Source organism: Taudactylus pleione, unplaced genomic scaffold (assembly GCF_031769625.1).
Source record: "Taudactylus pleione unplaced genomic scaffold, aTauple2 ptg000040l, whole genome shotgun sequence".
NCBI classification, from domain to species: Eukaryota; Metazoa; Chordata; class Amphibia; order Anura; family Myobatrachidae; genus Taudactylus; species Taudactylus pleione.
The window spans coordinates 27309466-27332706 of NW_028284442.1; the positions used below are offsets into that span (position 1 = coordinate 27309466).

Consider the following 23241-nt stretch of genomic DNA (forward strand, 5'->3'; position numbering starts at 1 on the left):
GCTGCGGCCTGCCAGCCTGAGCAGGGAAAAGCGAGTCCGCCGCCCGTAGCCTGCCGTACCTCAAGTCGGGCGGCTCTGCAGGCTGCACTCAAGTAAAGTAAGTCTGGAACGAGAGAGGGCTGGGGTGCTGTGGTGCTCACTCCTGGGAGAGGGGTGCTCTTTTGGGATAGGGGTGCTGGTTGAGGGTGGGTGCTGACACCATGCTGTGCTAAGAGAGGGAGGGTGCTGAGACAGGTTAGGAGTGCTGACCCCATGCTGCGCTGGGAGAGGGGTGATGGATGCTGTAATCTGTGTTGTGCTGGGAGAGGGGTGATGTGTGGTGTACTGTGTTGAGTGATGAGTGCTATGATCTGTGCTGTGCTGGGAGAGGGGTGATTGGTGCTGTGATCTGTGCTGTGCTGTGCTAGGAGAGGAGTGCTGTGCTTGGTAAGGGGTGCTAACGAATATCCCCCCACATTGTAAACCTCATTCTGCAGTGAAATTCAAATATCCCCTCACCTTATAAACAACAAGGTTTACATAACTATTTACCAGTCATATGTTAAACAGAATACAACCGTCCTGATACCCCCCTAACTGTGAGCCTTCTGTTGTCCCCCCCAGGTAGCTTTTTGTTGCCCCCCTAGTTGTGAGTACTCTATTCCTCCTCCCAACTGTGAGCTTCCTGTTGACCCCCTATATATTTTTAGTATTCCTAGATTCCCTGATATTTGATCTCCATCCTTATGTAGGTCATGTAGGATGCTCAGAATTGTTGAGCTGCGGTACATACTTCTCTTTGGTGGCACCGTGCACCTTGGCAGGGCCGAAACTAGGATTTTTTGGTCGCCTGGGGCAAGTCCACAACTTGGCATCCTCCCCCTCCAGCCCCCCCCCCCCCAAAAAAAAAGTACAACACAGAGGACAAAAAGGGCGTGTGGTTTTGTGACACATTAATGCCCCTTATAACACATTATGCCACACATTAATGCCCGTTACAACACATTATGCCACAGTAATGCCCCTTACAACACATTATGCCACAGTAATGCCCCTTATACAATAAGCCACAGTAATGCCTCTTATTCATCAAGCCACAGTAATGCCCCTTATACATTTATGCCACAGTAATCCGCCTTACACATTATGTCACAGTAATGCTCCATATACATTATGTCATAGTAAGGCCCCTTACACATTATGCCAGAGTAAGGCCCCTTACACATTATACCACAGTAAGGCCCCTTACACATTATACCACAGTAAGGCCCCTTACACATTATGCCACAGTAAGGCCCCTTACACATTATTCCACAGTAAGGCCCCTTACACATTATGCCACAGTAAGGCCCCTTACACATTATGCTACAGTAAGGCCCCTTACACATTATTCCACAGTAAGGCCCCTTACACATTATTCCACAGTAAGGCCCCTTACACATTATGCCAGAGTAAGGCCCCTTACACATTATGCCAGAGTAAGGCCCCTTACACATTATTCCACATTAAGGCCCCTTACACATTATTCCACAGTAAGGCCCCTTGCACATTATGCCACAGTAAGGCCCCTTACACATTATGCCACAGTAAGGCCCATTACTCATTATGCCACAGTAAGGCTCCTTCCACATTATGCCACAGTAAGGTCTCTTTTACATTAAGAGCCAATAAGGCCCCATCTCCCTTTTCTTACCTGCCAGGTCACGTGTCCCCTTAGCCCCCCTCTAGTTGCGGCCCTGACCTTTATTTGTGCAGGTACGAGTAGTTTTTTGACAAAGTTCATCAAGGTCGAGCAGCCATTTCCAGTCAGCAAAAGTACTGGAACTTTGCACCAACTCAGAGCTGGTCACGGTTAGGTTTTATATATTCATACCCCAACAGTGGCATTTCAACTTAGAGACTTGTTTCTAAGTGTATTTTATCCAATATAAATTATAGTTTTAAACACATGGTCAGTCCTGATGTCCTCGCACTCTTATTAACTCAAGTCACGAATAATGGCACATTAACCCATTTTTTTAGGGGAAAGTTTAATCAAGTGAATTGGGAGGTGTAAAGTGGAAGGAGACTGGACGTTGATGTGACATCCACAGTATCTTCAGATTTGTGCCTCTCTACCCACTGATGAGCACTTGTATATTGTGGAGATGTCTCCATAGGCCGAAAGGTGGACATATACCGTGAGGTTCGCTGACGGGTCAGAATAGCGCAAGGCCATAAAAATTTGCAGTGCACATTTAAAAATGACCTTCATAGGGGAAGCACTTGGTAAGCCGACGGACGAAATCCCAATCACCGGCTTCCCGACTGTCTAATCCTGGCATGGTACAAATGACAGGCATCGAAATCCCGATGCCTGTCATTAGACCTCCCCCGGGAGCGCGACACCTGGCTTACCGATTGAAGGTAAGCTGGGGGACGGGTGCGGACAACTGAGCAGTGGGGAGGGTTAGGTTAGGGGCTCCCGGGGGGACTTAGGGATAGGCACCCCCCCCGAGAGGTTAGGGTTAGGCTAGGGGAAGGAGGGGTTAGGCACTTGGGGGAAAGGGTTAGGGTTAGGCACCCCTAAAGGAGGGTTAGGGGGTAAAAATAGGTTAGTTAGTACTTACCTTTGTAGCTTCGGGATCTTCACCCCTGCCAGGCTTCCGCTGACAGGATTAGAACTCCATGCGGCCGGCGGTAGATCATACTGATTCCCTTCATAGTATCTACAGTGTTTCATTTGTCTGTAGAGCTGGAAGTAGTGCTAGATGTGCCGCAGTAACAAAGAGACGCTACAGTTGTGTCCTCACTTTTTTTTGCTGCAGTAGCGCCAAACAGTCCCATGAGACTCTGCTAGCACGGGGTGTCTTTTTTGGGTATTTTTATTGAGGGGCTGAAAATGCATCTATCGCAACGTGATTCCAACATCCTGACAGAGTTAAAATACCGACACTTGTCGGTCAGTATTCTAACCCTCCCCTTCTCCCTCCCCGATGCCTGACCCTTACCTCCCCCCTAGTGCCTAAACCTAACCCTCCCCCCTTAGTGCCTAACCCTAGCCCTCCCCTAATAGTGCCTAAACCAAACTTCCCTACACCAACCCCCCCCCCCCGCACCCTAAACCTAACCTCTCCCCTAGTGCCTAACCCTCCCCCAGCCTCGCTTACTCACCTTTGGAATTCCAGCGGTCGTGATGCCGGTGCTGGGATTCTGGCGCCGGAATCCCGACGGTCGGGATATTGGCCGAATGAATGCATGAAGGTGCATTAAATATTAGGGCATCTAATTGACGCTATAAAATGTTATAACTTACCATAACTTACTCCTACAGATGTGTCCTCACATTTTTTTGCGCAATATGGCATGAGGTGCCTGGTGAGATTCCCGTGCACTGCTTTTCTTCCTCAGTTTTGCATCTTTGTTCACATAGAGTGTACTAGGTACTTAGGATTAACTTTGGCGCAAAGGAATTGGTAAAAAGTCGCACATAAAGGATAACGATGCGAGGCTCAAGTCACTCGTATCGGACCTGCATTTTTACAGAGGTTCCCAAACGCCGCCATTACAACCCATGTTTTAGTACCTCAGTCAATTTGATTTAACCATTTGTACTCTAGCATGGAGTTTGGGAACCTCTGACTTAGGGGGTCATTCAGACCCACTCGCAAGCGGCAGTACGCTCGCAAGTGGGTCCATGTTCCCCACTGCGCATGCGCACGACGGAGGGAGCTCCGTCGTGCGCATGCGCGAATCCTGGACTACGACAGCCAAGCTGTCGCTCCGGGTCTCGCACCAAAGGGGGCGTGCTGTCGATGGTGACTGACAGCACGCCCCCTTTGGTGCGGGTGTGGGGGGCGTGCCTGCCAGACGGAGGCGTTCCCATGGGAACGCCTACCGTCTGAAGCCGGCCCCACTGACATCACTAGTGATGTCAATGGGAGTGATTTTGGCTCTGATAGAGCCAAAATCACTCCAGGGCTTGTGGCAGGGAGACCCTACCGCAGGGTCTCCGTCGCAAGTCCGATGGTCGCGATGGTCAAGACCATCGCGACCATCTTTTTGGACGCTCGTATATGCTGTGGGTGGTCACCCACAGCTATACGAGCGTCCAGGAGGACGCTCCATTTTAATGGAGGAGGGCTCTGATTCAGAGCGAGCGCTCTGGTCAGAGCGTCCGGCTCTGAATCAGGCCCTTAGAGTGTACTGGGGGCCTGATTCAGCAAGGAACGCACGGATGCAAACGCACGCAATCTGTCGATGGTTTTGCTCTGCGTATGCATCGCAGTGTGCCAACCGGCCAGTGCAATGGAGTATGCGTACGCAGGGAGTCCGCAGCCCCAGGGACAAGTGATTGACGGAAGTGCCGTTTGTGGGTGGTGACGGAGGAGTGGTTGGGGAAACGCAGGCGTGCCTGTGCGTTTGGATGGCGTTTCTGGGGCGTGCATAATTAAGCCCTTTGCGGCGGCGGACGCAGCCTGAGGCCTAGTTGCATACAGGAAGTCTCGCTTTGTCTGCGGGAGGTTCAGGTGAACCACTATTGTGTGTATGGGTCCGATGGTGTTCGATGTTACTGATGTTACCGCTGTCTTGCCAGGTATAGAGGATGCAAGTAAAGGAAAATGGGTGGTATTATGTAGCGCTGGGCGTCTGCTTATTCTGCTGCCATTGCTGTGCCGTATACATTCATTAGCATATTCTCGCAGCGGCCGGGTGCGTGGGTCTGCTTCCGTGCGTTCCTTGCTGAATCAGGCCCTAGGTACTTAGGATTAGTGTTTTGGCACGGCTACGTTTCAAAGTCTGTGACGAGCTTATTTGGGCTATTGTGTGATTTAAGATTAGGTATTATGGCAATTTTTAAGAACTGATTGATCGCACAGTTGATTGATGTCATTAAAAGTTTTACTCCAAGTGTTCAAAAGAAAAAAAATGATGTAGGCATGCAAGCCAGCCCACATAGTTCATGCATTCACATAGGCATTCAATTCAAAAAGCTAACTAAACTTGATGCACATTCAGTATTTTTCCCTTCTATATTTTACTAGCGCATGAATATTTATTATTATGCATGCTACGTGACCCAATTTCCAAGTAGTTCTCAGGTATGATCTCTTAAGGTGAAATAATCCAAATTATGATTGGTGAAAGAGTCCTTGATGAGAGACAATTCAAATGTGATAGGTCATCTTTAAGTCTTTAGAAATGCCAACCCACCGTCTGTGGTTCATTATCATAATAGGTGTCTGTCAGCACCAAAGCACGAATTCGGGTGTTGTCCCATATTGGTTAAGTTGGTTGGCCACAACGACTTGTTATCAGACATTGCTATCTGTGAACTCAAAACGTCATCTTCAGACATATAGAACTGACCGTATACATTCTAACTTTTTAAATCTTACTTTTGTTCTCTCCTCTCAGTATGAGACTTTCCCAAGGAAATGTAGCTAACCACAAAGTTACACCTGGCTTTGCTTTTCTGCATCCTGTAACTAGCCAAAATAGCTATATCTTAAGATTTAAGGTGCATACACACGTAACGATTTTTTTAATGATTTGTCGTTAACGTCGTTATCGTTCAATCGTCTAAAAAAAGTTCAGTTTCTGAGTTATAACGATGAATGATAATAGTTCAAGCGTGCTTGTAGTTTGTAGTTCATCGTCCATTTCAGACTGTCCAACATAACTATTTTCATTAAGGGAAGGAACATTTTTTGTTCATCATTGTAAATATCGTTCATTACACTTCAAAAAATCGTTCACTTTTTCAAGGGCAAATCTGACAGAAACTCGGTTACAAAATCGTTACGTGTGTATGCAGTCTCAGAAGTCAAAACACGTTATTATATTTAAATCATTAAAATAAATTGTATTTTCTTACTATTTCTTACTATCACCAAATTACATAACTACAGTCAGGTGCATAAATATTGGGATATTGGCAGAATTTTCATATTTTGGCCTTTATTCACCACCACAATGGCTTTGAAATGAAACAAACAAGATGTGCTTTAACTGCAGACTTTCAGATTTAATTTGAGGGTAATTACAACCGAAACATGTGAACGGTGTAGGAATTACAACGGTTTCTATATGTGCCTTCCACTTTTTAAGGGGCCAAAAGTAATGGGACTATCAACTCAAAAGCTATTTCATGGACAGGTGTGGGCTATTCCCTCATTATTTCATTATCATTAAGCAGGTAAAAGTTCTAGAGTTGATTCTAGGTGTAACATTTGCATTTGGAATCAGTTGCTGTCGACTCTCAATATGATATCCAAAGAGCTGTAACTATCAGTGAAGCAAGCCATCATTAGGCTGAAAAATCAAAACCAACCCATCAGAGAGATAGCAAAAACATTAGGTGTGGCCAAATCAACTGTTTGGAACATTCTTAAAAAGAAAGAACGCACCGGAGAGCTCAGCAACAGCAAAAGACCCGGAAGACCATGGAAAACAACTGTGGTGGATGACAGAAGAATTATTTCCCTGGAGAAGAAAATACCCTTCACAACAGTTGGCCAAATCAAGAACACTCTCCAGGAGGTAGGTGTATATGTGTCAAAGTCAACAATCAAGAGAAGACTTCACAAGAGTGAATATAGAGGGTTCACCACAAGATGTAAACCATCGGTGAGCCACAAAAACAGGAAGACCAGATTAGAGTTTGCCAAACAACATCTAAAAAAGCCATTACAGTTCTGGAACAACATCCTATGGACAGATGAGACAAAGATCAACTTGTACCAGAATGATGGGAAGAGAAGAGTATGGAGAAGGAAAGGAACTGCTCATGATCCAAAACATACCACCTCATCAGTGAAGCATGGTTGTGGTAGTGTCATGGCGTGGGCATGTATGGCTGCCAATGGAACTGGTTTCCTTGTATTTATTGATGATGTGACTGCTGACAAAAGCAGCAGCATGAATTCTGAAGTGTTTCGGGCAATATTATATGCTCATATTCAGTCAAATGCTTCAGAACTCATTGGTCGGCACTTCACAGTGCAGATGGACAATGACCCGAAGCATACTGCAAAAGCAACCAAAGAGTTTTTTAAGGTTAAAAAGTGGAATGTTATGCAATGGCCAAGTCAATCCCCTGACCTGAATCCGAAAAGGAAAATGCCCCAAGAACAAGCAGGAACTGAAGACATTTGCAGTAGAGGCCTGGAAGAGCATCACCACGGATGAAACCCAGCGTCTGGTGATGTCTATGCGTTCCAGACTTCATGCTGTAATTGCCTGCAAAGGATTTGCAACAAAGTATTAAAAAGTGAAAGTTAGATTTAGGATTGTTTAGTTTGTCCCATTACTTTTGGCCCCTTAAAAAGTGGGAGGCACATATAGAAACCGTTGTAATTCCTACACCGTTCACCTGATTTGGATCTAATTACCCTCAAATTAAATCTGAAAGTCTGCAGTTAAAGCACATCTTGTTTGTTTCATTTCAAAGCCATTGTGGTGGTGAATAGAGGCCAAAATATGAAAATTCTGTCAATGTCCCAATATTTATGCACCTGACTATCTTTTGCGTTCAAAAGCATCTACTAATAGTGACTATTGTTATTACCATTTATACAGATGCCTTTTCCCTATAGCTATTGCATTGGCAATATTTCATTAAGCTCCATTTAGCACACTAACATTAATTACTCAGATACCTTCATTCAATTACTAAGGAACAATGGAATAAAAATGCTGTACAGCACAATGTAACTGGGAAAATGCAGGCATTTTCTACTGTCTGTTTCTCAACAAAAACTTTGCATTCTCCAAAGTGACCACTATATATTTAAGGTGCCTACAACAGACTTGCTGACTATCCGACATCGTGTACGATTTCCCTTGAAACTCTCCCTGGGAGCTCTGCACACGATTTGGTGTCCAATCTTCAAACGATCTCTCCTGCATCCAGACTTTTTCCAGTTCATCGTGTCCTAGATTGGCAGATCTGCCCTACAGCACGGCTGATCTGACGATGCGATGTGTGACCAGTGGGGACTCACGTTTTGGGCTTTTTTTTTTTACATGATCTGTCGTTCCAATGCATCGGAATCAGCAAGATCGTGTAAAAAATCGCCAAGTGTGTAGGCACCTTAAGAGGATTACTTTTTATATTTTTTTTTCTCACAAGTGACTATCACTACAGAATCTCAAGGCTGGTTTTTGCACTTGATTTTATTATTGAAATACAGATACATTGGGCCGTATTCAATTTGAGGCGAAAACTCGTTATCTGCGATAATTTATCGCCGATGACGTCATTTTCGCCTGTTTTAATTATACCTGCATTCAATTTCAAAGACTTTTCGCCAGTGCGAAAAGTTTTTGTAAAAAAACGGGAATAACTCTCCACACAATAGGTGCCGAAAAAAAGTGCAGAATTGAGGTTTAGGGGTTCAGGCTTAAAAAAAAAATAGCCTGCACCCCTGGGAATGTCCCCTAAAATTAATGTGTGTCAAAAAAAAGTAAAACTTGAATTTTGGGGTTAAAAAAAAAAAAATATGGGTGACAAACTTCTAAACTAGCGCAATTGGTGCGGCCGGTGTTTTCGTCATTACGGGTGGTAGCGGCAGGTGCATTTTTGAAGAATTTTGAAAAATCATTTAAGGGAATTAAAAATATGCTTGCACCCATTTTCATGTACCCCAACTTTGATGGAAGTAATTTTTTTTTGGCAAAAAAAAAAGCTAAGTGCTATTTTGCACCCCTTCTTCACAGGTGCATTAATGCACCTGCTGCGGCTCTTTAAAATCCCTGATTACCTTCAGTAAGCAAAAAACAGGGGTACCAATAGTGATCCCCTATGTCTGGACATCTTTAGGGGGGTCCAAGGACCATTTCCTGAAAATTCCCAGATTTTTTCAATACTTACCTTTCTGCCGGGTCCCGATTCCGCAGCTTCTGGAATTGAATACGGGGATAAGCGGGCACGCGCCTGATACTTTATCCTCTGCCAAACCTCCGATATCCCCTGCCAAACCTCCGATGTGGAGCAAAAAGTCCAGCATGCGAAAAGTCATTGTATCTATTATCTTGAGATCTCATATTTAGCAAAACACCGGTTGTATTTATATGTGTTTTTACTATTGTATTTTTATTTTTTAGCAATATAGCAAATATTTATCTTTTGATACATCAAACCGATGATTATGGGGCAGATTATGTATCAAAGCTTGATGAGAGATAAAATTGTGAGAGAAAACGTATTAAACAATCAGCTCCTACCTGTCATTTTTCAAACACAGCCTATAAAATGTAAGTTAGAAGCTGATTGGTTGGTGATTTATATCTCACAATTTTATCTCTCATCAAGCTTTTATACATAGGCCCCTATGTCATTTATCTTTTGACACCTTATTCATGTTTTTTTTTTTTTTTACTCTGTGGTATTACACTTATGCTGCATTTCTAGAGTTGGTTTGCGCAGCTGTTATATATTTGTGTTGATTTTTTGAGTTCTAAACCTTCACAAGAGGTTTCATTGGAGCCGCAGCTGATTAATTATAGGAGTGACAGATTGGAGGTTCTTTCTCTCAGAAGCGCCTTGGAAATGTATTGCTGTATATAACTGGGAAATGCTTGGGGAGTGAAAGCAACATAGGGTAAACGAGGAAGGACTACAGTTTTGAGTGGTATCTGAAATCCATTTTGTATCAAAGATTACTTATGCATAGCCAAGTCATATATTCCAGTCTTAACATAGGTGTATGTGGACACATCTGTATCTGCTGGTAAGCTATCAGGATACTACTTATATGACCATTTGAACCCTAATCGTTGAGAATATCTACATTTGTTTGCATGCTTCTTTAGAAATGGAAGGCAGAACCTGTCAGGGGATGAAGCACTGCCCGTCTGCCTCCATTGTTGGCGAAAAGAACACCTTTAGTGGTATATACAATTAGACGCGGGGTTTACCATGTGGGGAATATCTCCAACTTCCCCACCTGGAGCTATTCAATTATTCAGCATTTTCCCCGTGCAGTAAACTCTCAGGCAACACGCGGTAACCCATAGATGCCGTATCAAATGCGGAATCTATTGGTTTCCACGCATGGATTTGGATATGTCCCTTGGGCTTCACTTGTGTCAAGAGTGAGTTGTGATTTGCTGATGATTCATGTGACAAACTCATCTGTCTATAATTTATTGGCAGTGCTAAATGAATATATTTGACTGTGTTTATTTTCTGCAGAGGCTTCAGTGACATTTGTCAAATTCACTTAATTCCAGATTACACAAATCATTTATACCGGGACTCTTGAAACTTTTTTTTTTTTTTTTTTCTTTTTCATTTTTTTTTTTTTCATTTTCCACATCTGTATATTCAATGTGATGTGAACATACTGTGGATAGCTGCTGCAGTTTTGTTCTATTATTTGCATCTTTCCATGAAATCATTTGCATATGAGGACACATAACACCAGCACCTTTTTAATTAACGATCCAATGTGCTTGGTAATACATTTGTAAGGACAGTGCGTACCCTCCCCGGCTTCTTATCAGTGTTGAATATCTTATTTTGCATGTGTCTAGCCAACACAGTTCTAGTTCTACTTTTGATCTACACTGGATTATTTTTGGAATGCATGTGACATCTTGCACCGTGTGCTTTATAAGGTCTATTTCTGTTCATTCTTTACCTTTTATCTAAGAGTGCTCTTTAATGCTCCCACTTTCTCTTTTCATTTTTCCTCCTTTTGTGTTATTTTTTTGTTTCCCCCTTGTAAAACCTCATGGCACTTCTTAGCCTAGAAGGTCCCTGCTATGACACCACTCTTGATCATCCTTGTAAATGTTCCACATTACAGCGCATTGCCGACATTGCTTTGCTGGGGTAGAGAAGCAACTGCTTAACCCATTTTGTCTATGTACAGCACAAACATTGGCGATGAGATCTAAAAGCGATTGGGTTAAATTTCAAATCAATGGGTCCCTGCTGTCTCCGTTCTTACAATCTCTGCTTATCCCTCGTGAAGTTCCCTCTCTACCCCTCCTGAAGGTGCTGTTTTAACACCATTTGTCATTTCGGATCACTATTAATATCACCTGTTAAGTGCCCATTGGGCTTCATCACTCCTCTCTCTGCCCATCAGACTCACCTCTTGCACACAGGGAGGGAATGGGATAATTGCTAAACATAGCATCTAATGCTTCAGGCACAGATCTGAGATTATTCCAGCCTGATTATAGGGCTGTTGGTTGCACTTTTGAAGCAGTCAGTTTAAAGGTACAAGCTGTTACTTAGCAGGCGCTGTACAAATTGCCTTCCTGTTTCCTACTTTTCACCTTTTAAAGTGAAATAATAATAAAAAAAAATAACCCTGCTGGATTTTGTGTTCTGATATGAAATAATTTGGGATTTATTTCTTTGCCCTTATCTATGAAATTTCAATGAACTACTTTATGACACGGACAAGTTTACCGGACGCTGGTATATCTGTGACATTAATTCCTCACTTACAGATGAACATAACGAAGACCGTAATACAAATTTATTTTGCTCTCAGTGGATTGGTTGGTGTGAGTTCAGCTCCGAGGTCAAGTCTTTTAAGACTGCTATTTTAATAGAAATGTTAACATGCAATGATTGTTACATGACTGGCTGCTTAGTATGTTGCTTTGGGATTTGGTTTTCTGGAACACGTAGGATGTAAACAGGCCTTCACCTTTCCTCAATGCTTCTATGTGTGCGTGTAAAGCATCAAATCACTCACCCTGCCCAGGCCCAGCTGCAAGACACATTCACAGATGAGAAAATTATAGGTGAGATGTGTCTTTGCTATTAAAACAGCACTTTGTAGCATGAATATATACTACCGTTCAAATGTTTGTGGTCACCCAGACAATTTTGTGTTTTACATGAAAACTGACTTTTATTTATCAAATGAGATGCAAAATGAATAGAACATATAGTCAAGACAATGGCAAGGTTAGAAATAATGATTTTTATTTGAAATAATAATTTCTCTTTCATCCACTAGGGGACACTGGAGGTGCTTACGCTGGGGTATAGAGGCGTGGATAACTGGAGACGGCACTTTAAATAATTTAGACAGGGAGTCGGTAAAGCGGTCCGCTGTACACGCGGTGTGGCACGTGGGGGGGGAGATTAATGGCCACAGAAGCCATCTTGTAAAGCCCTTTGGGCATAAAGAAGGGGGGCGGGGCTTAAAGGCAGCGCGGGTCTCTCTCCTCAAGCGGCTGTATACAGCAGGGCTGCTGCTCTTCATTGCACAGCAGCTCATACTGCATCTCTATAAGGAGATTGCAGTGTAAGACACAGAAGGCTGGATTCCTCTGCTGCCATTCCTGTGCTGCAGGACAACATCCCCTGATTACATCCCTGGTAAAGAGGCTGTAAGTAACTGGGGTGTAAGTGCAGGGGAATCTGATCTGTGGGAGGGGGATTTCTCCTCCTCTGTGTCCCACAGCCTTCTTGTTTTTATATGTCTGTGTCTTTTCTGTTTTATGCTGTGTTTCTCTGAGTGACTGTGTGTACCAGGTCCAACAGAACCAAGGCTTCTCAAAGGCTGTTTGTCTGTTCCAAGTGTAACAACAAACAGACCAAGCCACATGCCACTGGGTCCACGTTATGTGATGCTTGTATAACAACGGATTCACAGATGGCGATTACTATCTCTCCTGCTCCGCCATGGGTCACTGACATGGTAGGAGTTATGTCAAATTTAACATCGGAGTTGGCTGAGGTGCGCAGGTCTCAACCTCCCTGGGTAGCTGACTTAACCAAGTCTCTAGACACCCTGGTTTAGATGATGGATACAACGGTGCTCCACTTCCTACCAAAGCCCGTCTCAAAAGCGTACTCTAATGACTGTTCTCCAGTCAGAAGAGTCGGACGAAGATTTCCTCGCAACAGAGGATACCGTAGAGGGTGAATTGGAGGAAGTTTTAAGAAATAACAGGGCCTGGAAACAATTCCAAATTTCAAGGCCTGGGTTCAGATCCCACGTCCACTGACTATTAATGTGTATCCAGAGATGGTGCAGAGGGTAAAGCACCTGTTCTGCATCTGGGCATAGTTTTCCGTATAGCTTCCCTTTTCCATCATCCATAATGGAGAAGTGGGAAACTCCTCCTCCTGTAGATGTCTGTTTCCCGTCTCACTAAGAAAACAGCTCCTCCGGTGCCGGGAGCTGTTTTAAAGGACACTTCGGTCGTAAGTTGTAGACAATACTAAGATCTATATATACCGCAACGGGAGCTCAACTTAGTCCTAACCTTGTTACCGCCGGGGTTAATAAGGCTGTGGTTTGCTGGGCTGACCAGCTGATTCCAGGTTTGGACTCGGGTACTTCCAGAGCAGAATTACGTCTATTAGCAGAACACATCCGTGAGTCTGCAGTTTACTTCGGAGAAGCTTCAAAGGATATTAGTCAGATTAGTGCTCGCACGCAGAACTCTGTGGTTCCGCGCTTGGCAGGCGGTCGCAGAGTCCAAGCATGCGGTTGAGGGTTTACCATTCACGGGTGACATGCTTTTTGGCCCGGAATTGGACAAGTGGATATCCCAAGCCACGGGGCGGTAAGTTCTCTTTCCTCCCGTCTACTGCTCCAGTTCCCAGAAGACCTTATACTGGACCTTCGTTTCATTCCTTTTGAGCCCCTCATTCCTTTCATGGTAGAGCCAGAGGTGCTCCTACGCAACCGAGAGGAGGTAGAGGTCGTCCACACACGGTTGCACGTAGACCAGAGTCTAAACCAGCTGAGAAACAGGTGGCATGACGGTTTTCCGTCCCACCTGGGAGCCCACTTGCAAGAATTTCAAGTTCTACAGGAGGCTATCAGGTCTCTAGTAGTGTCATCTGTGTTAGTTCCGGTTCCGGAGCATCAGCGAGGTATGGGGTTTTACTCAAGCCTGTTTGTAGTGCCCAGACCGGAGGGTGCGGTCATGGCCATCTTGAACCTCAAGTCCTTAAACCTGTATCTAAAGATGTATAGTTTCAAAATGGAATCTCTGCAGTCCGTTGTTGCGAGCTTGGAACCAGGGGAGTTCCTATTATCCCTGGATATCAGGGATACTTATCTCCATTTTCCCATGGGAACCACGCCAAGCTTTTCTGCATTTTGCCATATTGAAAGATCATATCCTCGGCTCCCCGCATATTCAACAAACTCATAGCAGTCATGATCGCTCTCCTACGGTATTCAGGAGTGAACATAATCCATTATTTGGACGATGTGGTGCTTCAGTATCTCTTCTATCAGATCAAGCACAGAGGTTAGTCCAGCTGGTCCTCAGACCAAAGAAGGTGTCAATGCTTCTTTGTCTGCGTCTCTTAGGAAAGATGGTAACTGCTTTCGAGGCACTACAGTTCGGCTGGTTTCACTCCAGGGGTCAGGGTCTCATCTGCTTCTACAACGACAGATCCGTCTGAGCCCGGTTACCAGAGTGGCCTTCTCTGGTGGACGCAATCCACCAATCTTTTAGCGGGCCGGAGATTCGGAGTGTGTAACTGGATCATCGTAACTACGGATGCCAGCCTCCGAGGATGGAGAACAGTAGTCCTCGATTACCACTTTCAGGTTCAAGGGTCCTCTCTAGAACGGAAGTGGGCCATAAAGGCGTTGGAACTCAGAGCGAACAATGCTCTGATAGAGGCAACAGAGTTTCTAAAGGGTTCATCCGGTAAGAGTTCAGTCCGACAGCGCGACGGCAGTCGTTTTCATCAACGGCCTGAGTCGCATGGCTATGCGAGAAGTAATTGAGATCTTCCAGTGGGCCGAGAACCAGTAAGTAATCCTGTCGGCGGTATTCATCCTGGGTGTGGACAACTGGGAAGCAGATTACCTAAATTGACAGGATGTCCAGAATGGAAGCTTCATCCAGACGTGTTCAACGCGCTGATACGTCGATGGGGATGTCCTCAGGTGAACCTCAGGGCGTCACGACTGAATTGTCAGCTCCCAGTATACGTGTCAAGAACTTGAGATCCGCAGGCGGATGCAGTAGCCGCTCTGACAAGTCAGTGGATCTACGACTTTGTTTATCTTTTTCCTCCAATTCCGCGTCTTCATTGTCTTCTAAAAAGGGAATAAACAAGAGACAGCCTCTGTAATTCTCATGGCTCACAACTGGCCTCGGAGAAGTTGGTTTTCGGACCTTCGGTCCCTATTGACAGAAGATCCGTGGTCCTTTCCTATGCGCACGGATCCTCTACAGCAGGTTTTGTTTTCATACACCCCAACTTAGCGCAACTGCGTTTAACTGGGTGGCTCTTTAAACCGATATCCTAAGACGCAGTGGCATCCCAGACGCGGTTATCCCCACCATGATGCGTGCCAGGAAGCCAGTTTCGGCTGCGCATGATCATCGCTTCTGGCGTGCTTATATCTCATGGTGTTCCGGTCGGGGTCTTCTGTCTAGGACTTTTCGTTTATCCACGGTTTCTGTTTTTCCTTTAGACAGGTCTGGATTCTGACCTTCGTCTAGGAACCTTAAAGGTGCAAGTCTCTGACCTTTCCATTTTCCTTTCAAAGGAAATTGGCCTTCTTTCCTGAGATGCTGACATTCTGTAAGGGGTCTTGCGCGCGCAGCACCCTTTCGTACCTCCAATAGCTCCCTGGGATCTAATCTTAGTACTTCTGTTTCTTCAGTCGCCCATTTTTGAACCTTTGTAGGATGTTGGTCTTCAGTACCTTTCTTGGAAGACGGTCCTCCTCCTGGATCTTGCTTCGACTCGTAGAGTTTCAGAATGGGGGGCTATGTCTGATAAGCACCTTACCTTGTGTTTCATGCTGATAGGGCGGAACTCCGGACGGTAGCCGCTTTCCTTTTCAATATTGTGTCTGCTTTTCATATCTATCAGCCTATTGTGGTACCGTCATTGGTGGAGGACTCTGGTGGTTCTTCTGCCTTGGATGTGGTTACGGCTTTCCGCAACCTATGTTGCCAGGACAGCGTCCCTCCTTAAGTTTGAGTCATTTTTTGTCCTCTATGATGCTGTTCGGAGGGGTTGTCCATCGTCTAAGCAGACTTTGGCACGTTGGATTCGGCTGACTATTCATTTGGCTTATGTTAGTGCCGACCGTCTGCCTCCTTCGTCCATTTCGGCTCATTCCACACGTTCTGTGGGTGCGTCATGGGCGGCCGGTAGAGGAGCCTCCTCGTCACAATTGTGCCGTGCGGCCTCTTGGTCTTCAGTTCACACGTTTGTCAAGTTTTACAAAGTGGATATGTTTCCTTCTTCGGCATTCCGGTTTGGCCGCCTAGTTCTGCAGGCGCCTCAGAGCGCTCCCGTCCGTGGTGAAAAAACTTTGGGACGTCTTCAGCGTAAGCACCTCCAGTGTCCCCTAGTGGATGAAAGAGAAAATGGGATTTTGGTACCTACCGGTAAATCCTTTTCTCTGATTCCACAGGGGACACTGGACGCACACCTCTGCGCTCTTTGCGTGCCTGCTCGGCTTGTTCCGTATGTTGTATGATACAGTTATTGTGTGTTCTTCTCTCCTTTTCTTACTCCGCTTGGTCTCCATCTCCTCTCGGTCTTCATTTTCTAAACTGAGGGCTGATGGGGCATAGAGGGGGAGGAGCTTCACATTTCTAAATTATTTAAAGTGCCGACTCCAGTTATACACGCCTCTATACCCCAGCGTAAGCACCTCCAGTGTCCACACTTGTGAGGCGTCTTTCTCAAACTAAAGACTCTAATGTACTTGTCTTCTTGCACAGTTGTGCACCAGGGCCTCCCACTTCTATTTCTACTCTGGTTAGAGGCTGTTTGTGCTGTTCTCTGAAGGGAGTAATACACACCATTGTAGGAAATGTTCAGTTTCTTGGCAATTTCTCGCATGGAATAGCCTTCCCGTGGTGTACAGAACATGATTTATCTGTCTCTGTGTGTTCTAGTGTATCCCAGGCTCCTGCTGGCAGCAACCCCTGGTGCATCTGGAAAACCTGCTGGTTCTCAGACCAGTTATCCTGCTAACAGCAATACCTGGCAAATCCAGAAATCCTGCTTACAATCCTGCTAACAGCAATATCTGGCATACCAAGAAATCCTGCTAACAGCAATACCTGGCATAACCAGAAATCCTGCTAACAGCAATACCTGGCATACCCAGAAAACCTGCTGGTTCCCAGACCAGTTCATCTAGCAGCCATGCTAATAGCTATACCTGGTGCATTTGATTATCCAGTTGTCCTCCATTACACCTGGAGTCCAGTTACCCTCCGGTCCTAACCGGAGCTTCTGCCATCCTCCATTACACCTGGAGCTAAGTTACCCTCTGGTCCTAACCGGAGTTACAGTCGTCCTCCATTAAACCTGGAGTCCAGTTATCTACTCATTCTCCATACGGCTGCCCAGCCGCATCAAGTAGCTCCCGTGCTACCACCATTCTCCATACGGCTTCCCAGCCGCATCAAGTAGCTCCCGTGCTACCACCATTCTACATACTGCTTCCCAGCCACATCAATTAGCTCCCGTGCAACCATCTTTCTCCATACGGCTTCCCAGCCGCACCAAGTAGCTCCTGTGCTACTACCATTCTCCTTACGGCTTCCCAGCTGCACCAAGTCTACCTACTGGTACCCCATCCAGCTCAGCAAGCCTTCCTTCCGGTCCCAGTCCGTTTCCTCCAAGTTTCCTACTTGTCCCACTCCAACATTTCAAGTTTCTAGTTCCTGTCATTTATCACCAAAGGCAGTTCTCACTGCTACACAATTCTTATGCAATAGAGCTATTAACATCATTCATGATTCCAGTTAAGCTGGTCTCCGCTGACCAGTTCATCACCTGAGTTAGGTAACTCCCAGACACCAATTGTGGCACATGGGTTTCCAATCACGGTCCTCAAGGCACACTAACAGTCCAGGTTTTAAGGATATCCATACTTGTGCACAGGTGACTTAATTAGTACCTCAGTTATTTTGATTTAACCATCTGTGTTCAAGCCTGGATATCACTAAAATCAGGACTGTTAGTGTGCCTTGAGGACCGAGGTTGGGAATCACTGATTTAGACACAGCCATGCTATATATCTTTTGAGGCAAAAACAACTAAACTATATTGATCTGTTCACATTGGTTCTACAATTGGTTGATATGTGACCAGATGACCATGTGGACCGACTGCTTTCATTTGAGTTACAGCAAAGTGCAAGGCCTTGATTACAATGGGGAATTGGAGACTGGAACAGTGTTTAAGAGTATTTGGAAATCAAGAGAACTTGGAGCTGCCAAATTGGGCTAGAACATGGGGACAGGGAGGAGATATAAGAGCTGCAGCAAAACCCTGGAGACAGATGTGAGACTAATGGCTGAGTGAAAGTGTCAGGTCTTGGTAACAGTAAGAAATGGAGCATTGGAGCATAGTGCAAGGCCTTGGGAATGACCAGAGTCTTGGCGCAGAGAGTAACCTTGGAAAAGGCTTACAAGACTGAGAGCTGCTGTGTAAAGGACTTTGGGAGTGTGCTAGCTGGAAGTGGTTTGGATGCTAACTCTACAGCTGCATTCTTGTGGTTTTGTTGGAGTTTCTTACATCTGTTGTCTACTTTTTTGTGCTGTATTTCTTAATAGGGTTTACTATATCTATGTGCACCTACTGTACAATACAATGTCATTGTGTGTTGGGCTTTAAAAAACGTTTTGGACAGTCAATGTGTTAGTACAAATTAACTTTGAATGTCAAGTATGGTAATTGGTGATCATCAATGATACTTAGTATATGTTGGTTATAAAAATTATACTAAAGGCATGTGTTGTTGGTGATGAATCTTGATGACTTGTCTTAAGGGCTCTTGGAGGCTCACAGAGGTCATGCAATCTGACATGCAGATGCTGAATTGTGAAGGGCTTTGAAAACCATACTTTAGGGTTCAGTGTTGTAAACTGCGAAGTTGATATATATTCTTTATTAACTAAAAGAGCAGATGGAATTATCTTCTACATAAAATTCATTGGTCTTTTTGTTTGTTTGATTGTCTGACCGGTTATGCATTCGGACACCCCTGCACCGATTGGTAGGAAACCAACATGAGGTGGTACGTTGGATCCTGGCCAGATTTTAGGGGGATTAGGGTCCCGGTCAGACCTCCCGTTGGTGTACTCTGGGCAGAACTTTGTCCAGTGGAGCCTGTTCTGAGCCTTCCACTGGATTGATTTGGACCAAAAGTTCACAGAGTGGTAACATTGGATCCCAGTAGACATACTAGGGGGTTGAAGCTCCAGTCGGACCTCCTGTTGTAAGCTGGGCAGAACTTTGACCAAGAGAGCCTGTTCTGGGCATTTCACTGTATGGATTTTGATGAAAACTTCACAGAGGGGTGGCAATTGGTATGGGATGCTTAACTTAATAAATTCAAGATTAGGTCCCAGTCGGACCTCCCTTTGGTATACGCTGGGCAGAATTTTGACCTGGGGAGACTGTTCTGGGCCTTCCACTAGATGGATTTGGATGAAAACTTCATAGAGGAGTTGCAATTGGTCTGTGATGCCTAACTTATTAACTTGAAGCTTAAACCTGGGCAATGCCATTTACTTCAGCTACTTTATAATAAAACTGTTAAGAATATCTTTTTGTGAATGACTGTCCTGCTAAGGAGAACTGTCATAAATGAGTAATCCCAGCTGGTGTCACATAAATGTGCCGTGGAAGCTGATTCCAGAATTTGGCTACTTCACGGCTTTCTGACTGGTCCTGTAGACTGCGTGACATGACAGCAGCCAACCACAGTTATTTAATGCCTAGTTGGTGTAACTTAGGCCATGTACTGGGACTCTCCAGAGCATTCACTCTTTGGCACTGCTGCACTCAGTCACTGTATTTTTTTAAGCATACTGTGGTTATTAGTGGGGTGGATTTTGTTCTGTGTGTTTTTTTTTTTTTTTTTTAATTATTATTATTATTATGAACGTACCAAAGGCCTGGTCTATAAATAAGTCTTATACAGAACTCAAGTGACCAATCCCCCTTAAAACCAAAAAGTATATGTATTATAAAATCAGAGGCTTTTCTATGACACCTCTGCATGTCTTTTTGAATAGAACTGACAAAAGTTAGTGCTTGTGTCTAATCTCATATATGCTTTTCACCCTTTTCTGCTGAACATTAGAGCACTTTCTGTAGTCTGTAGACTCAATTGTGCTTCCAATACTAAGACCTTTATTTTTCTAGATTTCTGTATGGCCATGGATTATCCGGTGTAATGAGTCCTGTCTCTCCATTATTTACTTTTGGTAGTGTTGTACATATTATGTGATATACAGTATATACCAGGGCTTGACAAATTTTTCTAAAATCTAGGAGCCAGGATGAAACTGTAGGAGCCAGACCACTGCCCCCCCCCCAAAAAAAATGACAGGAGTGAGTAAGGAGCACAGCTCTGTGTGTTACACACACTATACTAGTCCACAAAATGGTCACAGTTGAATGGATACAGAAAAATGAAGGCCCCATCACTGCTCTGCACAGCTCCCCTGCTCCACCCTCCAGTAATAACGGACCACATTTCACATAAAACAATGGTGCCAGAAAGTACAACAAAACCTCGCTCCCCTCATGGTCACACCACTATCCCTCTGAAGCAGCTCCGCAATCCCTGGCCATGCATAGACCCTACTACCGGAGAGCTCTATTCAGACGGAGATAGGAGACAGTAGACAGCCGGGAAGTACAGGAGGATCAGCGTAGACTGGGACAGACAGCAGAGATCAGAGCAGGCCAGGATGGAGAGGAGTCGTCGGCGCAGGCCGGGAAGGACACAGGCACAGCAGTCACCGCGGGCGACACTCAGCACATGCACTCCTGTGCATGATATGAACACCGCAATACTATAGGCATGAAACTCCGCCAGAGCTGATGAGGATCTGCTTCCTTCCTCACTGCAAAATCTGGTAGCCAGGCAGCAAAATCTGGTAGCCATGGCGACCTGGCCCCCGGGATTTGTCGAGTCCTGGTATATACTCAAAATTATAGTGACATTATAGTCTGGTTTCAGTACTTTTTTTCAATTTCTCTTTTCTTACATTGAACTTTAATATTGAGAGATGTCTGGCTGCCAAGCAGTTGCATCAATGTGGATCATAACTATTCTCAAACGTTTACTTACAGAGCGCCATAATACTTAGGAAAATACGACATATTTACATAAAAGGTAGGCAAGGAGAAACTGGCAGAAGATAGATGGGCCCTGTTTATGAGAGCTTGCAATAGAGAAGAGTTGGGGTAAAGCTATAAGGTGCGAACACAGCTGTGACAGAGGGAAGAGGTATAACCACAGATGGGGTTGGAGGAGCAGCAAACAGTGTTCAGAATGAGCGGTCTCAGGTGCATGAGGAAACGTTAATCTGTGTGAGCAGTATTAGGTCAGGAGGAAACAGTACACTGTGTGAGGTGCAGGAGGAAGCAGTACTTTGAGCAATGTCAGGTGCAGGAGGAAGCGGTACACTGTGAGCAGTGTCAGGTGTAGGAGGAAGCAGTACTCTGTGAGCAGTGTCAGGTGCAAGAGGAAGCAGTACTCTGTGAGCGGTGTCAGATGCAGGAAGCAGTACTCTGTATGAGTGGTGTCAGGTGCAGGATGAAGTGGTACACTGTGTGAGCAGTGTCAGGTGTAGTAGGAAGCAGTACTCTGTGAGCAGTGTCAGGTGCAAGAGGAAGCAGTACTCTGAGTGGTGTCAGGTGCAGGCGGTACACTGTGTGAGCAGTGTCAGACGCACGATGAATCAATACTCTGTATAAGAGGTGCAGGAGGAAGCAGTACTTTGCGAGGGGTGTCAGGTGCAGGAGGTAGTGGTACACTGAGCAGTGTCAGGTGCAGGTTGGAAGCAGTACTCTGTATGAGTGGTGTCAGGCACAGGATGAAGCGGTATTCTGTATAAAAGGTGCAGGAGGAATCCGTATTCTGTAGGAGTGGTGTCAAGTGCAGGATGAAGCAGTACTCTGTATAAGAGGTGCAGAAGGAAACTGTACTCTATGTGAGTGGTATCATGTGCAGGAGGAACATGTTCTACAATCTGGCCAAGTAAAAGAATTGCAACATCACTGAGGCTTGTTGGTACAATTTGAAGATGGTTTTGCACAAGGACAGATGGTGGTCATCTTCAAGCCGAGGTAACAGGTATGGCCATGCTAGCTGCTTCAGTAGGATCATTGGGCCTGATTCACACTTGTACGCAAAGCCGTTGGTTTGTGTACAAGTCCGATTGTGTGTGGACTGCGCATGCGCCGGGGGCCACAGTGGACATGTGCTGCGATGCCACTGCGGCCTTCTTACTCAGATGGGTGATGACTACGATGGTGATCCGATGATGCATCTTAGGATGCTGCACTTGGATCTGTAGTGCCAACAGGAGGTGTCTTTTTGTTCTTCTTAGCATATTTTAGCATAGCAGCAGGCTTCAAAGAGGCAGCAACGATGCTATTAGTGTACAACTCTGACTCAGGCCCAGCTAGGCCATTTGCGTACAACTCTGAATCGGCTGTACCGTAGCATTTCGCACGCAAATACACCTGCAGCCGCACACAGAATATGGGAATGCCGCATATCATTTAAATCAGCAGAAGTGCATCCTATTTGCTTCACTCTGCGAATAAGAAGCATTTCAAAGTAATAAGTTGCACGAAAAGACGCTCAACACTACCGAGTCACGCCACAGTATGACGCGACTAGAAGGGCTGTTTAATATGCAAGAAAGTAAGATGTATGTGGACACATCTGTATATTGCAGCATGTGCACTGGGTGTAAATAGTTTTCCTGGATTTTAATCTGGCCCAAGTATTCTGTTAGAATTATAAGTGTAATGTTATATTTTTTCACATCATTAAAAGTGCAAACAGACTCTAGCCTGGTACTAGTAACAGACACACGTTAAGTTATATATTACTTTGTTTATGCTATTTCTGTTTAAATTGCAATGGGAGTTTGGAAAATATTTTTCCATCTACACATGCTCTTATGATATACATCATTTATCATGTGTTCTTAAGTCAGCATTGACTATTCCCTGCTGGTCTCATGTCCCTGTTTCTTGGCCATAGATTCACGTCGGCAGAGACCGTGGTGATGGGAGATGTGACATACGGAGCGTGCTGCGCGGATGATTACACTGCACGGGCGCTAGGAGCTGACTTCCTGGTGCATTATGGGCACAGCTGCCTCAGTAAGTTTATATCTCTTTTTTTTATTTTCATTTCAGTTGTTCATGGGTGAAATGTGCAATAACAACTCTAGAAACCCTGCAGGCTAAGTGATCAAAATTACAGGAAGAATTTATGTTGTGTTTCTGTTGTTTGTTGCATTGTAAGACACCAATGGACC

General features: G+C 44.9%; 1 protein-coding gene across 1 annotated transcript in view; it reads left to right on the forward strand.

The window, feature by feature from the left end:
* DPH1 (diphthamide biosynthesis 1) overlaps positions 1-23241 on the forward strand; it is a 279881-nt gene that overhangs the window by 147669 nt on the left and 108971 nt on the right. Inside the window, exon 4 of the mRNA XM_088453866.1 lies at positions 22962-23083. Within this exon, the coding sequence (XP_088309992.1) occupies positions 22962-23083 (122 nt within the window). The remainder of the gene's footprint in view (positions 1-22961; positions 23084-23241) is intronic.